The 17613-nt window shown below is 37.4% G+C and overlaps 1 protein-coding gene across 2 annotated transcripts in view; it reads right to left on the bottom strand.

Moving 5' to 3' along the window:
- The window catches only part of VPS50 (VPS50 subunit of EARP/GARPII complex), a 115476-nt gene extending 98904 nt beyond the window's left edge, over positions 1 to 16572 (bottom strand). For both annotated transcript variants that reach the window (XM_053655064.1, XM_037163006.2), the window contains exons 1-2: positions 16432 to 16572; positions 8862 to 8930 (exon numbers count right to left, since the gene is read on the bottom strand). In XM_053655064.1, the coding sequence (XP_053511039.1) occupies positions 8862 to 8930; positions 16432 to 16464 (102 nt within the window). In that variant the 5' untranslated portion in view covers positions 16465 to 16572. The remainder of the gene's footprint in view (positions 1 to 8861; positions 8931 to 16431) is intronic.
- Between the last annotated feature and the right edge of the window lie 1041 nt (positions 16573 to 17613).

The following is a 17613-nucleotide window of genomic DNA, read 5'->3' as shown; positions in this document are numbered from 1 at the left end:
ATGTATGAAGCAAAATTTTATGTAAACAAAATGCACAAAAGATTTCCTACAAAAAAATTTAAAAGGTAAAATCAGGGGAAGAGAATAACAAAACTCCTTAAACCATATTAAAACCTGTGACTTTTTAAATAAAGTTACAATAATATTGTAAGTTATAATAATAGATACTTAAGCTAAGTTGGCAATAAAATATTTCAGTATTACAGACTGCTATTATATTATTACTAACATTTTAAAGGATCTTATTTTTATAGTAAATTTTATGTTACATAGTAACTAAAACATATTATCATTAATAGTGGTAGAAAATTCTGTAAACCTTAAAATATTCAAAAATAATTTGTCAACAACTACAGACTATCAGATATACCACAACTTGCCTGTCAATGGTAATCAACTACACCTAAAATAAAAGAAAAAGTACATCAATATCACCCCAGACTTAAAGCTGGAGTAAGATTACAATTAAAGTAATAAATTAAACTGTAAAGGGATAAAAACAAAAGTTCTTTTGGAGAAAAAACAACAAATCAAATCTCTCTCCCATACAATCAAGAGGAAATAACCTGCCTGCTTTCCGAGTTCTATTACCTTACCTTTCCCAGTGAAGTTATATATTTCAATTTAACATTTTTAAATTCCCACTATGTAAAAGTCCTCCACCCTAGGTAACCCAGAAACACAGATGAGTAAAATACAGGGCCCGGCACAAATAATGCCCCGCTTTTATTACAAAATCATAAGCATGTGGTTCTATAACATAACAATACCACACTCTAGCACACATTACTTCAAATTATGTTCAAATTAAAACCATACATTATTACACCCATATTACTACCCTACCAACCCCACTCAAGCAGGCATTACTTCTTTCCCTTCAAACAGCTGCTGGATAGGAGGATAAGAAGAATAAACAGTGATGATTCAAGGCAGGACACAGGGAGGGAGAGACAGACAAAACGAAGGGCATCAAGGGAAAGTCAGTTCACATCTGACAGAAGAGGTGGCACTCAGAGAATATGAAAATAGGTAAAATTTCAAATTTGAGAAACTGGGGGTAGAAGGTTACAGAAATAAAGCAAAGCATATGTTAAGACAGTGCAGTAGGGAAGCATACAGTAAGTTAAGCAGCAGAGGGTAGCTTCACAGGGTAGAAAAATGTCATAGGGGAGAGCGTGTGTGTTCACCAAGGGGCAATAAAATGCAGCAATTGAAATTTTTTTTAAATACATTTTTATATATACTAGAACCATATTTTCCCTTACTAAAAATAAAATATATTCAATGCATATATCACTGTGCCAGGTGCTATAGCAAAATGCATAAACACTTAATATTTTCTTAACATAATAAACAAAGTAGGATTATTTACAACAAAAAAGTCATTCAATATTTCAGAGGCTCTATCTTCCAGCAGTTACAATACACTGGAGGGTTGCACATAATATTACCTAGGATATTTTTCTATTTAGACCATCTCTGAGAGGAAGCTACATGAACATACATTAAAAAATGCACACTTATTATGCAAAGTTAAAATGCACACTTAAAATGCAAAGTTATTAACATAACTTTACAAAACAAACTGAAAAGTAATCAGAAATTTAAGTCAACATTTTAGCCAAGCAAAATGAGAATGTTTATTCCTCTCAACACAACAACAAAAGGTTTTGTAAGAACTGAGGATCCAAGTCTATAAAACAACTGGAGCCCTCAAGTGTACAATGTTAAAAATATTTCCAGTTATTTAGGTTTTGTAAGGAAGTAGGCTACAACTTTACAAAGCAATTTGTCACTTAAAAGTCCACCTCTTAGGGGAATGTATTCAAGTTTAGGAAAGAAAAAGAAAAGATTACAAATTTTGCATTTAACCCTTACTTTCAAATTATACAAAACACCACACTAATTACAAACACCAACCCAACTAACTTCAGGACTTTCAATTCTATTCACTTTTCTAAGTGTAAATAGTTACAAACAACTTAACAGTTCTAATTGCCTTATTAAAGAAAATGCTCTCTTGAATTTTGAAAAGTAATTTAACCCAATTTTTAAACCCTTAGAACAGCTTGGAAACTTACTATCTTCGGTAGCAGGTTTTTATTAAAACAAAGAGGTGAATGTAAAATCTTCATTGCAGAGGCCGGGTTTCAAAACCCCAAAGAAAACTTATGCAGTATGAGATGCGAACCAACTTTCATTTCTGACTTAGCCTACTAGACAGACCTCAGCTCGCACTGCACACCTGAGGGGCAGAATGCACGGTGTTGGAGGGGGAGAAAGGAAGAAATTTTACATTTATATAGTATGAATTTGGGTTTCCCAAGATAAATCTTATCAAAGGCTTGCTTTTTTTTTACTGTTTGCTTTTCTTCATCAGTCAACAGAAAAGGTTTCTCTATTATAATAAATTCTAAAAATGGAAGTCAGTCTTATCAGAGTTAGCATAGAGCAAAAAAAAATTTTAGCTACCACAATCTACACAAACTTAAAAGGAAGAATAAAAGCATGAACTTTTCAATATTCAATCAGTACTATAAAAATTATAAAGTACTGAACATAAATGGGTTTTCTGTTTCCAAATGAAATAGCATTCAAGATCACAGATACCCTAAAACCATACATATGAGACTGCCACATAAATCTGTAATGAATTGCCAGATGTCTGATTAGGTGAGGAAATGGCATATTTTCTTAAAGTCCCACTAGAACAACAATAATAATCCATCAAAACAGCCAGTTCATTAGTTTGTATTTGCGTGTTTTAAATAAAACATAGCTTTTAAAGCCCACCCTGTGTTTCTTCAGTCTTTCAGTGCCATCTAGTGGAATACTGGTACAGTTACAATGTGAAAGGAGATTTGGCAAAATGATTTACATTTTTATAAAAGGTTATAAAAATAACTAGCATGGTTTTAATCCAGCTTTTAACACACAGAAATACTAAAAATAATGTATTTTACTTTCTTTACAATAATGGCCTTCCAAATATACACAAATATGTTTATAAAATATTTCTTTAAAATATCTTTAAAGGATATTGATATAAATCATGAAATAAAACATTATATTCATAGAATGGCACTAAGTTATTAACATGTACTAAAACACAAAATCAGAAAGCAAAACTTTCATATTCAATACTCTAGCAAATATTTTTATTTACTTCTTATTCAATAATTATATTTTAACAAGTATTTCCTAATTTGTTTTTATGAAAGATAATAGCTTTAAAATGGCAAATTAATTTAAAGCTATCTTTAAAATTTTCTCAAGTTCAGTGAACACCACCAAACTGTTTGCCACATGTCTGTCCATCTGGAAGGTAATGCAGAAGACAAAGACACATCAAAAATTAAAGCACAGAAAGAAAAATCCACTCTGTAATTTTTAATCTTGTTTTTCTTTCAGATTTCAAATATCTTGTCAGAGCCTCTCTCTAAAAGAAGGAATACTATCTATTCTGAGAAAAGACATCACAGCACCTTCAATCCCAGCATCTCAAGACCTCAGTTTTTCCAATTCCTTTGCCTTCCACATCCAATAAAATTCTCAGTCCTAAAATTCTGCTTTTTAAATGCCTCTCAAATTTAACCCTTCTTTCTCAACTTCATGTTCTTATCTTCTTTTTAATGAGTAGCCTAGTGGTTCAGGTTTTGCATTAAAAAATCCACCTGTACCCTTGTTATATTCGTAACACAAATTAATCGCCAACTCTAGAACACCCTGCAGTCACTTCTACCTACTCCCAACCCGCTCCTAGCTGGACTACCACTGCATACTCTGGTGCAGACCTCCACTGTCCTTTCACTAGTCTGCAATCAGTCTATTTTTGCTTGTCTCTCCAACATAGGTTGAGGCAGAAACAGTCTTCTTTCTCTTTGCATCTTCAAAATTTAGTAACTGTGGCTCAATAAATGATTGCCAAATGCACAGGGTGGACGCTCTTTTATCATTTGCTATTAAACAAAGGGTTAAAATATCTAAGCAACTGAAGGCAAGAGGCGCCTAATCTCATTAAGGGTTTAAAGCAACACAGCTAAACACTGTCAGCGGTGAGCGTCTGAGAAAAACTAAGTGAATCTGCAGATGCATGGTTGGATTCCCTCTTGGTACCACATGCATAAGATACCTGTTTTAAAGGATATATAATTCTAAATCAAAAGGTTTTTATCCCAATCCCTAAAGCTAAAAAAGTCTCCTAATCATACGCTTCAACATTAATCCTGTCTCTAATACAGACACCAATATACTCATCTTCCGAACACTGCTCAGTATACTCTTGTACATTTTTATCTCTTGTATAAATATTACAATATTAAAAATATAAAATATCAGAGCTAAGTGGGCTCTTGAAAATCATCTAGCCTAACCACATCTTTTCACAGATGAGGAAACTGAATCAAAATGCCGTTAACATGATTTCCCCATTTAAGGTGAACGTTCAACTCACTGCTTCTAACTCCCTGGACTCTTATTCCAGCACACTTGACTCATATCAGGGTAAAGTCCTAAAAACAAAGCTCTGTAATTAGTGTCTGCTTTTAGGATTATTTTCATAGATGCTAAGAAGTTAAGTCAAATCCATTAACCTCACTTCAGTGAAGCAGTTTAAATGCTAGGGAATATTCTGCCCAAACTCCCAGAATGCTACACAATAGAAAAGAGCAGGCAGGTACTAAGTTAATTATCTGCAGGATGGATTAAGTGTACAAACAAAAAATACTATCTTATATTTGGACAAATGTATTTTCAAGTTGTAACTGTAAACAGGTATATTCTTTTGTCTTCCTGCCCTATATTTTTCTTTAATTAAAAAATCAAAGGCATAACTAAATTATTCAGGTAATAGTAAACATAGCTAAGTCCTATTTGCTAAGTCCTTATAACCTTATAAGTTAGTGAAATTAAGGCTATTAAAAAAAAACTTATCTTTACAGAGTAGTACCAGAAGCAATATTTCAGTATAAATGCACAAGATAATTCTTAATATTAGCTCTTTTTCACACTTATGACATTAACCATATGGAAGTATTATAAAAACTATTTAAAGCCTAGATATAGATTTAAAATGTTCTGAATAGTGATACTTTATTTTTTAAATCAGGATTTAACAAATATTCTCAAACACAGTTCTAATAGATTCTATGACTACTACCCATGTAGCACTGTGATTATATACAATAAATTTTACTCATAATTCTTGTAACCAATTAAGTAAAATGCCTTTCAAATAATTCAAAAAGTATATATTTCTTAAATAATTAACAAATTTGATCAGTAAATACTATATCAATTAATTTCTTATACCCTTACCTCTGCATGAAAATCACATTAATATGAAACAGAACCCACTCCTCAGAAGTGAAATTTCAGTTCATCAATAACTCTTTATTCTACTTTTCCCCACAAAAATTATCTGTAAAACTTCCAATTTTTTTAAGAACAGTTCCTGTACTTCCCCTCCCTCCAGTCTCATCATCGAACACTCAATTTGGCCAAAGCTTCCTAAATTTGGCTCCACATTGGAATCACCTAGGATCCTGAAACACAGCTGCCACCCGGCTCCACCCACACTGTGAATTAATTGGCACTGGGTGTGGTCTGAGTGCTGGTAATTCTAACCCACAGCAAATGTGGGCACCACTGACTTTGGCTCTGAAATATTGAAGTTAAAATTTTTGAAATCTATCACAAAGTTTTCTTTCCTATAGCAAGTAAACAATCCTAATTTTTTTCTTTTCTGTATTATTCTCTCCATCAAAATCGCAAATCTCTAATGTATGGATTATTATTTGACTCCCATCTTTTCTCTTAAAGTGGGATACACTGTCATTTTGTCCATAAAAGGCTGAGACTAAGATTTCTTCCCACTTACAATTTACATATTTCTCAAAAAATACACCAACAGGACTCTCTGAATTAGCAAGCACACCTGATGCCCTTCTGCACTCTTACACACACATACAACACACATGGGAACAGAAGTATTCAGTCATGAGAAAACAGGGACATCCAGCCATTTGCGACAACATGAATGGAGAGCACACCGTTTCACTTGCTAAGTGAAATAAGTCAGAGAGGGAAAGACAAATACTGTATTATCTCACTTATATGTAAAATCTGAAAAAACCAAAACTCATAGAAACACAGATCAGAATGGTGGGTACCACTCTCAGGTTGCATGGGTTTGGGGCTGGGGCAAATGAGATGCTGGTCAAAGAGCACAAACATCTAGTCATAAGATGAGAAAGTGCACAGGAGAAATTTAAAATTTTTTAAATTAAAATATATGTGTGTGTATATGTATATTATATGTGTGTGTGTATCTATCCATCTCTATATAGAGATATATCTCCTGACTATAAGGTAACATCTAGGATATGAAAAATATTCAACATTCATGTTATAGCAAAGTATTGAGAAGGAGCCATCCTAAAACATGCCTCTTCATGATATTGATTGTTTTAAGATGGTTATTTTAAAGAAATGAAATAGTTAAGAAACTTTGACATTCGCCCTAACTGCCTAAAATAATGTAGACAGAGGACCTGCTTAAGGAAGGGAGCTATCATTGTAGATGCCTAAGTTTAATATGAATTAAGTGTGATAAGGAGGAACCTAGCAATAGCCACTTGACTAAAGTCCTCTGAGAGTCCCATTGTTAAACATGGCCCAGCAACCATCTGTTTATCAAACACTTGCTTCTCTATCCCAATGCGAATTACCTTCGTGCCCTTTGAAGTCCCAAACCACTACGTAGTCCTTCTCCATCCTTATCTCAACATGGCATATAAACTTCAAATGCCCCATATGTCCTCCAGTCCCATTACTTTGTGGAATCCTATATGAACATGCATAGTAAATATGATTTTTTTCTCCTGTTAATCTGTCTCATGTCATTTTATTAGATCAGCCAGAAGAACTAAAAGGGAAAAGGAGAAATTTTCCCCTGGCCCAAGAAAATAAAATATTTTCTTAGACACAGTATAAGAAATTTCTGAACATGAGTCCTCTAAACTCTTAATTGCAGGACTGACAGCAAATTGTACCCATATCAAACTTAGTCTACTAACTAGAGCTTTGCCACTCAACAACTCTGATGTTCTAAAAAAACTACCCTGAGAAGAAGGCAGCAGCCTGGCTCACCCTGCAGCACTTGTGATGTTTCAGAAGAGAACAAACAGCACGGGAGGATTATATAACTTTCTTAGAGTAAGGCTAAATTTCAGCTTAGAGCATTCATACTGATTTTACTATCAACTTTAACAATTTAACTAACTTCACTTCTTAGTATGTGTCAATGAGACTAATGGTCCAGGCTTAACCTTAACCTACCCATTTATACTTGTCTGTCTACCCAGAGCCAGTCACCTGAAAAGTACACACCACTGGTCACTGATGGGGCTAGGGTGGGAACTCGGTAAGAAGACCATGTGATGGGAGCATCATAAACTCACTTCCTGCTGCTCCTGGAAAAACATCATGGCTCATGGTTTAAAGACAACAGAAAAGTTCTCATGTAATACATATCTAAGGCAATCTAATCCAAGAGATGTACACAATACATAATAATCTTTTTTCTCAGGTCGAAGAAATATAGAGAACTATTTGACAATTAGGGTTCACCGCTATCTCTTAGTTCCCAACTTTATGACATTCAGTAATCTTTCATAACATTATATAAAACTATTCAAAATGCCTCTATATAAATACATAAAATCTTTTTAAAATAATGCCTCTTGCCCTGGCTAGTATGGCTCAGTGGATTGAGTACCAGCCTGAGAACCAAAAGGCTGCCAGTTCGAATCCCAGTCAGGGCACATGTCTAGGTTGTAAGCCAGGTCCCCCACTTGGGGGCGTGCAAGAGGCAACTGATAGACCTGTGTCTTGTTCTTGGGGGTTTCACTCTCTTTCTCCCTCCCTTCCCTTCTCTCTAAAAATAAATAAATAAATCATTGAAAAAAATGCCTCTTTAAGGTTTTTGTCTGAACCACTTCAGGGTTAGCTAGAATGTTATATCTAGAGGGTATATTTGGGTCTGACCTTAAAAAAAAGCTAAGCAGTAAATACAAAATTCACTTTAGAGGGTAAGGCACCTCAAGGAAGTGGGAAATTATCCTCCTAAGCAGCTGACACTGGGTGTAACAAGAGGCCTTCTGATTGCCAAGCCAGCCACAGAAAACAGTCATTTCAAAAACGATCCTCAAATTGAAAATCACAAGCGCATACACTGAGAAGAACAATCTTTAATCAGTGATAGAGCTGCTATTCATGGAGACAGCTTCGAGTGGCAAGGACCCAGAGTGAGAACCAGCAGGAATTCATTTATTCAACAACAGTTAATAATTCTTCTGAGGGGAAGCCAAGCTACCTTTCAAGTAACACCTACTAAATTTGTAAACTGAGAAACTCCTATGAATATCAAGGGATTAAAATTTAAGATATCTATAACTTAGAGCAAGTTATACTTTAGCTACTTATTAAAAAATCTGTGTTCCATAAAAAAAACATAATTAACTGTAATTTTTGGTTCAGAGTGTTACCGCATAAAAGTATATTATTTACCCAAATTACATCAGATAAATTAGTTAAGTTTCATGTATACATATATATATATATAACTGCTTTCAGGCTAAGAATCTGATGCAATAAAAAACTGAATTTATCAAGTTTCCATTTTCAGCTTAACTATCAGGAATTATACTGCATCCCAACAAGTAATGAAAGCAAGAACAAGTCCCAAGCCTCCTGCACTCAAAACATTTATCTATTTTATCATAGCAGCCATCTGCCTGTGGGAGGAAGTGGTGTCTGTAAGGCAGTGAGAAGTCCTGCTCGCACAGGGAGACCAGTACCTTTCCGGGGGCCCGGAGACTCTCGATGGCGCCCAGATCGCTGAGGCTTTCCGGGGGGCTCTTCAGACCCTTAAAAAAGGAAGATAAAAGGAACTTTAATTGTGCTGCAGAACTGTAATATGATAGAACATACCTATTCAAATAGAAATCACCATTTTAAAAATAGAAATTTTACTGCTTTAAGATATATAGAATACGTGTTCTAAAAAACACATCACTTCATACATACAGTGCTATTATTAAATCAAGTAAAGATGTACTTCTGCTAGTTTAGAATAAAAATATCATATGGCACCTCAAAACTAATGAAGACTAACTTAACCATAATTTTAAAATGACCAAAAGAAAAAAACTTTTGAGTGACAAAAAGCAGTCTACAAAAACACTTATTATTACCAAATTCACCTGGTAAAATGGTCAAAGATGTATGATTTGCAGATTTAATATACCAACCAACTGAGCAAATCAAAGAATTTTAAATAATACTAATTGCTTAATATATAAGTAGTCCCTTGATTTTACCTGATTTAAGTATCACCGATGCACCCAATTTCTACTGCATAATTGAGACCTAAATCTCACATCCCTCTGCTTTCTACCAAGTCTTAACCTCTTTGATACCAGGTAATTCCTATATTCATATCAACTGAGGTATTGTCTCATTTGCACTAGGAAAAATTATCAAGACAGAAGGAAGTTAGCAATTTAAATTTGCTTTGAAAGTTTCTTTTTAAAAATAGGCCATTTAAAGCAGACACCTAAGGTTCCTCTAATGTTAGTCTGTAAGCAAAAATGGCTGGTACGTGAGTTTGAGGAGAGATTTCTGCTGCAGTCCTCTTCATCCTTTAGGTGGCCCATACCGGCCCTTGGTTGTCCTTAGCATTCAAAATATATGGTACACTTAAGGTCAACTGAGAGCAGAATTTGCTTATTTTTTAATTTTAGAGATGTGTATTATATCTTCCTTATTGTAAAATACTACCAGTCATAGGTACAATTTTTATGACAAGGTGCTCTGCTTTCCCCAAGTGTCTTACATGAGCCCCAGAATGCTCCACCCACACCCAGAGTTCTGTCTCACCTCTTACACTCTCAATTTCCCTCATTCTCTCTCTCTCTCTCTCTCTCTCTCTCACACACACACACACACACACACACACACACACACCCCACTGTCTAAAGAAACCAGTAACCCCTTTTTAGAATTAACTCCTCTATGCAGTCTTCCTAAATCCCTATGTTTCAAAGAACACACTATCTTCTCGGTATTGTCCATGGATCACCTCAATCAACACCACCCAGGGAACACTTTACAAAAAAAATTCCTGGGGCCCCACCACGGATCTAATGAATATGTATTTCTGGATTAGGACCAGAAGCTTCACTTTAACAAGCAAACCAGGTGATTCATATAACCACTAATGTTTTAGAAACCCAGTTAGACATTTTCCAACACAACACTTCTGCCAAAGTGGTTAAGTTTTAATTATTAAATATATTTCTTTCTCTCCCAGACCGATGTCCCAAGAGAAGGGATACACCAAGTGTCATATGCCTCTGTAGCCCAGTGGCCAGCAAAGCTGCAGGAACAGAATCAACAGCAAAGAAACGAGTAAATTATTCAGCAGAAGTCCTTGGGCAAGCTCCACTCTCCAACTAATTAGAACACTGTTCCCATGGGAACATGCAACTGACTTTAAAATTAAGTTCCCAGGGCAGTTTCCTAGAATAAGGGAACAGTACTGAGGTTACTGTCTCACAATGAGTGAGGAAATGAAGTATGTAACTACTTGTGGGTTTGTTCTTCCTTGTCCCAGTTTCTCACCAAAAGTCACCATGAAGGCAGGACAACAATAGTGGCAGAGAAAGCAAGGTTGGTTATAGAACTAAACTTCTATATACACTATATACCTCCACATGTATACCTAACACACATACATGATACAGAGAGATCTGATCAGATCACTGTGGAGAAGCAGGGAGGGGCGATAGGAGGAGTCTGACTGAGAGAATGGTTAACAGTCTAGGAAGGGATTGGCTGAGCAGCTGAATGCCTCCAGAGTGCAATCACAGGCAAGATTTGAAATAAAAGAAGGGCTCTCAGACAGGTGTGCTCAGGCTTTCTCTGGTTCTCGGGCTCTCTTCTTCCTCGAAGATGCCTGGATGATCCTGCTGCAGCTACCTGTGTTTCCCAAAGAACAGTGTTTTGGATGGGAAGGAACTCAGGGCACAGCCTACAGTCTGGCTGCCTGGCAGAGGGTGGCAAGTTTCTTCTTCGTTGGGTGAAGGGACGCCCTTAGGGGACGCCCTCTGATGCAGTGTCCTGCCATTGTTCAAATATTGTGTAGCTTTTGTATCTTATGTGGTTTTAGTTTCTAAACTAACCCTATAGAAACAAGATCATTAAAAACTAACAGGGGCATGACAGAAGAACTCAGGTGTTAACAGTTTAGCCTTAATTGACAGGCCTAAGTGATTAAAGCTGTAACTAAAAAGTTAGAGTTTAGCTTTTAATTGATAAGCCTAAGTGACTAATGCGTGTGGAAAGCTGTTATTCCAAAACTGTGAAGCTTCTGAATAAAGACTCCTTCTCTTTATCCCCAAACTTTTGCCTCTGGACTTTTGCCTAGAGGGTGGAATCAGGCAGTGGGACCCCAATTGCTATTCAGTAACTTACATACCTATCAATATGTATGAGAGTAAAACTTCCTAATTTGATTCAAAATTACAACCACCCTTAAAATACCTTTTTAAAAATACAATTGCCATGCCTTTTAAACTAACGTTTTAAAAGGCTAGATTTGTTTAACCAAACTAACAGAAAATCTTGGGGAAATATATTACAAGCAATTTTCTTTCCCCAGAACTACTCAGTAAAAAAAACATGCCTGAAATATAAACAAGTGACATGTACCAATATCTCCAGAAAGGCCTTACTTCCAAATTAGTCACCACACACAATAATTTGCCACTCATATGTGGCAACTTTCCACCAAATGTGCAAAAATAGTAATAAAAACTGGAAACCCTCTGTAAACCTTAGGAAGGCAGGGAATGCAGTGATTCAAGGAATGGGCCCTGTGGCCTTGAATAACTTACACTACCTGCCTGTTATTTTATTCTAATATTAGTGACAATAACTCAGAGGCTGTTATCACAAAGAAACACTTTTATTTTATCAAAACAAAAAATTACATCAATATCTCAGAGCACAACACTGACACCTGTATTTTATAATTATAAATCCTGAGTCCTTTGATTTGCAGTTTTATAAATTTCTAACAAATGTGACATCATCATTTCTTTTATCTTCACTTCTGAAGCAGGAAGTCATGGTTATAATTGCAGTACTCTGCCTTTACTGAATTGAAATTTTCACTGTAAATTACTTGATTTTCTTTTATATTTGTTTTGATAATTCCCTCAGGTAAGTTCATGCAAAATTCAACACTTTTTTATCCAAATCAGATTAATACTTCATACTATTTCTGCTATGTCTACAAATCCTCAATTTCTATTTATGAGACCAGCAGCTTATGTCCCAATGATCAACAGGAGCTTGAGAGATGATCTGTGTTTCCTTCTCTTTTCAGCAAAATTCAATAGTCTTTACACTCAGTCCTCAGTTTCTCTCGAACACACCCTAGTCAGACCTTCTGCCCACCGCTCCACAGTAAGTGCTGTTGTCGAGTCACTGATGACCTCCATGCTGCTCACCCAAAGGCTGACTCCCCTCTTCGTCTTATGTCGCCCATCTGCAGCATTTCACCCAGCTGATCACTTCCCCCTCTTTTAAACTCTTTACTAGAGCTCCAGGACCCGCTCTATCGGGCTGCGCTCTCTATCCACCATTCACCCAAGTATTTATTGAGCATCTGTTATGGGACAGGTGCTTGCTGGGATGCTGCAGCCTTCTTCCCTCTCTATCTGCTCCTTTGCAATCAACGTGCTAGATCCACCTCTTCCCCCTGACGTTGCAACACTGTATTCTCAAAAGCTCAACTGTGGACTCTTGTTTTATATCTATACTGGACTCTGCTGGTAATCTTGGCCAATTTATATATATATATATATATATATATATATATATATATATATATATATATATATATACCTTCTATATGTTCATAACACCTACATTTTTACCTATACCCTGGATTTATTTCTTCTCAGACATCCAGACTCTTTTAGCCAACTGCCACTTTATCTCTCCACTTAAATATCTAAGAGGCTTTCAAATGAATGAGTCTAAAAACCTTCTCTCTTCCCTCAATCTTTTCCTCCCTCAGCCTTACCCACTTCATTAAATGGCAATTCCATTCTTCCAATTGCTGGGGCCAAACTATTCAGAGTTAACCTTGATGCTTCTCTTTCTCTCACAGCCAAATCCAATCCGTCAAGAAATCCTGCCAACTCTACATTTAAAACATATCCACAATTCAAACTTTTCTCAACACTTCCAGCACTCGCCCCCGGTTAAGGCCACACCCTTTCTCGCTTGGATTACAAGGGCTCTTTTGCCCATATGGATCCATAGGCATATCTCAGAGAGATTGTGGGTTTGGCTCCAGATCACCACAATAAAGTGAGGTGTAATCTTTTTGCTGATGGAGGGTCTTGCCTTCAATTTGTACACAACACAACATCTGTGCAATAAAGTAAAGTGCAATAAAAATGAGGTATGCCTAAATACTTAAAGCAAAGATCTTTCTGAAGTATATGTATAATTACAATCCTCCTCTGCTTGCTATTTCAATCAAACAGAACCACGAGTGAGGAGAAAAGTAGGAGGAGATGAGGTCCGGAAGAGGTTCTCTGTGATCTGGATCCCAGCTCTGGACCTCATCTCCAGCTCCTTTTCTCCTCACTCTCAACTCCGCCCACACTAGCCTGCCGCTGTTCCCCAAACAGGCTCCAGCCTCAGGGCCTCCGCATTCACTTTTCCTGCCACCGGGAAGCTGCTTCCCAGACTTTCACATGGCTTACTTCCTCACTTCATTCAGGTTTTTATTCAAACCTGCCCTTTTCTGGGAGGCTTTCCATAGCACCCTATCTAAAATTGCAAATGACCCAAACTGTCAGCTCCCAGGACTCCCCATCCTCTTCACCCTTGTCTGTTTTGTTCACTGCTGCATCCTCCAAACTTAGAACAGTGCCTGGTACCTAGTGTTCAATAAACATTTGTTGAATGAACTGAAAGAACAGAGGCAGGCATAATGGAGAAAGCTGAACAGCAGCTCTTGTCTAAAAAAAGAGATCAGACAAAGCCCACTCTCCCATTCTATTCCACACAAAGATCCTAGGAGAGCTAAAATGCCAACACACACACACACACACACACACACACAAAACAAGATTCATAGATCTTAATTCCACATCTCTTTTAATTAACACTATATTACTAGCATGTTCTACAGCCTCACCCACAAAAATTTCTGTGTATATGTAGGTGTAACACTACCTCGTTTAATCCGGTAATAAACAGTACTAAGTAAAACCCCCAGTGTAACTCTAGGTGGCACACTTTTTTATACCTTACAGTTTCACAAATTGTGTAGTAATAATGATCAAATTTGCGGAGCCAAGCTTTCATTAAATATAATTAGATGACTTTAAAAATCTGTGTAAAACTCATTTTACCTCACTTTTTACACAGGAGAGTTGTAGCTTTTCACACATGTTCCTGGTTTTTGTTTTTTCTTCATTCTAAGCACAGACTTTACCTGGTCATGTCTAATACGCAGCTGATTGGGGATGAAGTTACCATTTTCAGCACAAGTTCACTACATTTAGGAGACACAAAATTATTACTACTGGGACTGGACTTCTGCATTTTTCTCTCCCACTCATTATTATAAAAGATAGTTAAAAAAACAATAAAGGACCAAAGTTGCTGTACAGAGATGACAATGCTGACCACCCTGACTTGCATGGCAAGCACCGTGACAGTGCACTGAACTTAGCTGCTGCACGAAAGGCCAAATTCAGCATTCCAAGGCAGTTTACGAGTATTATCGGTAATAATATACAAAGTGCACACTGTTTTAAAAGTCGGATACCAAAATCAGCCTATTGTTTGAATTATTCAACAGCCTGCTTCCAGATTTCCTGCCTTCCCACCATCCGTGCAGCCACGGAGAGGATCTCTATGATCAGACCCTTTCTTGACAAGGCCCACAATTCAGCTGAGTCCTTTATTTATCTCTTTACCTTTATCACATCATATAAACATCATCACCAGGCAACCCCATGAGGTTATTTCTACTTTAAAGATGTAGAAACAGACAATGAAAAAAATTAGGTGACTTACTCAAGGTCACACAGCTACTACAGAATGGAGCAGGACCTGAACTCATTCTCAAGAAATGGTATGAAGCATGACACCAGTATTCAGCAAATGTGAAGGACTGTCAAATGTTACTACCCGCTTACTTAAATCTTTTGTTAATCATAGAACTTTTTTAGTCTATGCCCATGACATTAGCAATATTATTTGACAGAGGTAAAACATCATATAGGACTTATGTATTGTTAGCCACAAATCTACAAATTGTAACCTGTCCAGAAACCTCTCAAATTCTAAATTCCCAAATAAGAATTTACTTTGGAATCTGTACTCTTTTTTCAAGTGTCAACAACTAAATAACACAAAAACGAACCTTTCGTAAATGATTATCATCCACCTTCACTGAAGTTCTCAAAACCACATTGAAAACCACAGTGAAAATTCTAATCTGAATTATCCTTCTCTCATATTAAAATAATAAAGATGGCCAAGTATAGGGAAATATTAGTTGAAATAAAATAAAGCTATCTAAAACCAAGTCATGATTAATAAAAAAAAAAAGGGAAATTTCTCCCACTTCTTGCTTGAAGGAAGCTGAGGAAGACCCCAATTTTATGACATGGGATAGAAAATAGTTTTTATTCATGAATCATGACCCGGGCAAAAAAAAATAAAAGACTATTATTTTGCCAGAACAATGATAAAAAGTAGCATTTCACAAGGAATTCTCATATGCATTAGCTTACTGATGACCCTCAGAACTGTGAGATGGAATTAACAAAGATAAATCAATCATTCTCATTTGCAGAAACTTAAGCTACAAGGTTTGGGGACTTGCCAAATGTCATAAGTAACCAATTCTGTCACCAAATTATCCGCTGTTTTCACTCTTTCGAGGTCATCTCTACTGCACAGACCACAGCTCCCTAGCCAGGCCACCCGCTCAAAGACGACAGATAGCTTGAAAAAGGGAACTCCGGAAGGCAACTGGGGCTGTTGGTGGGGAAATGGCACATAGAGGAATAAGGGAGACAACGCAAGCGCTGATTCCCAAACAAGCCTCTTCTAAAGAAATGTCCCTGGGACGCCACTTCCATCTCGAGCAATGCTCTGGGCCGGGGCGCTCAGGTGAGTTTTTCAGGGCGTGCACCAGCTTGCCGGACCCGGGACACCTGCCACCACCTACGACTTAGCTCTCGGCACGCCGCGGCCCAGAAGCAGAATGTCTCAGCCTCTCTCCCAGCGGAGATGAAGGAGGCCTTTGCTTCCGCCTCCGCGACTCACCTGTCGGGTCATAAGAGATTTGATTTTTTGCATGTCGAAATCGTGACAGAAGTCCCCGGCCGCAAAGAACAAACAAATCACAACAAACCACCGGCCGGCTAGTCCAGACACAGGGAAGCCATAGTGAGTGGTCACGTGAAGCTGCCGACCTTCCTTCCCTTTTCCTGGGCATGCTGGGAACTGTAGTCTTCCGCCAGCCACTCGCACCTCCAGGTACCACATCTCCCAGGAAGCCTAGCAGCGGGCGCCCCGGTGAACCCTGCGGACTTGTTGAGCGACCTAGAGGATAACTCGTCTTGACCTGCTGTTGGTAGATCTTGCGCGAGGCGAAAAACCAATTCTTACTTGACCCTGGCATTGAGAGACGGGAACAAACACCAAAAAATAGTATATAAACCAGCCTGACGAGATGCCCGCAGGAGAGGGACTGGAGAGGAAGCCCCACCTGGTCTGGAGAGGTGGGGTGGGGAAACGGAGTCCGCGGCAAAGCAGCGGGAACTCAGGGGAGGGCGCTCTGCAAGGGGTGACTGAGCACTGAGAAAGGGAAGGTGTGGTCCGAGTTGTGCGATGGACGGTTTGCCAAGATTAGCACCGACGTTCCTCAGCCTTGGCATCCACTGCAAAAAGCCCTAAAGATTTTAACCCTCACTTATTTTACTACCAGCGTAATCTAAGGCAAGTCAGGAAGTCTTACTGTCTTATATGACAAAAAGAACAAATGTCAAAATACAATAAAGATTTAATTTAAAAAAATGGAACCAAGGATAATTACAAAGATCACTTTAAAGTCCTCTTTCCAACTTTTAGAAGTTTAGTTAAATTGGGGAAAGTGATACGGGAGTCATTTGAGGCTTAATTTAAGACAAAACTTTGCAATTATGAGAATACCGGGGGAGGGGGGAAGAAAGCGACCCAAAGCTAACAATAATAGCTAACATTTATTGAAAGCTTTCTACATGCCAAGAAGTCTAATAAATTCACATGTATTATCTGACTTAGCCACATAAGCATCCTGTGGGGTTGGTAACTATTATCCCCATTTTGAAGATGAGGAAAATGAGGTGTGGAGAAATAACGCAATTTGTCTAACATTACTGCAGATGTGCATGCAGAAACTGAAGGTCTGTTTAGCTAGATGTTTTAAGTAAAGGTTTTATGTATGTGGTGGAAGACTGGGTCCTA

Source organism: Artibeus jamaicensis, unplaced genomic scaffold (genome assembly GCF_021234435.1).
Source record: "Artibeus jamaicensis isolate MK-2021 breed Jamaican fruit bat unplaced genomic scaffold, CSHL_Jam_final contig_923, whole genome shotgun sequence".
Lineage (NCBI taxonomy): Eukaryota > Metazoa > Chordata > Mammalia > Chiroptera > Phyllostomidae > Artibeus > Artibeus jamaicensis.
This window is presented reverse-complemented; position numbering and strand designations above follow the sequence as displayed.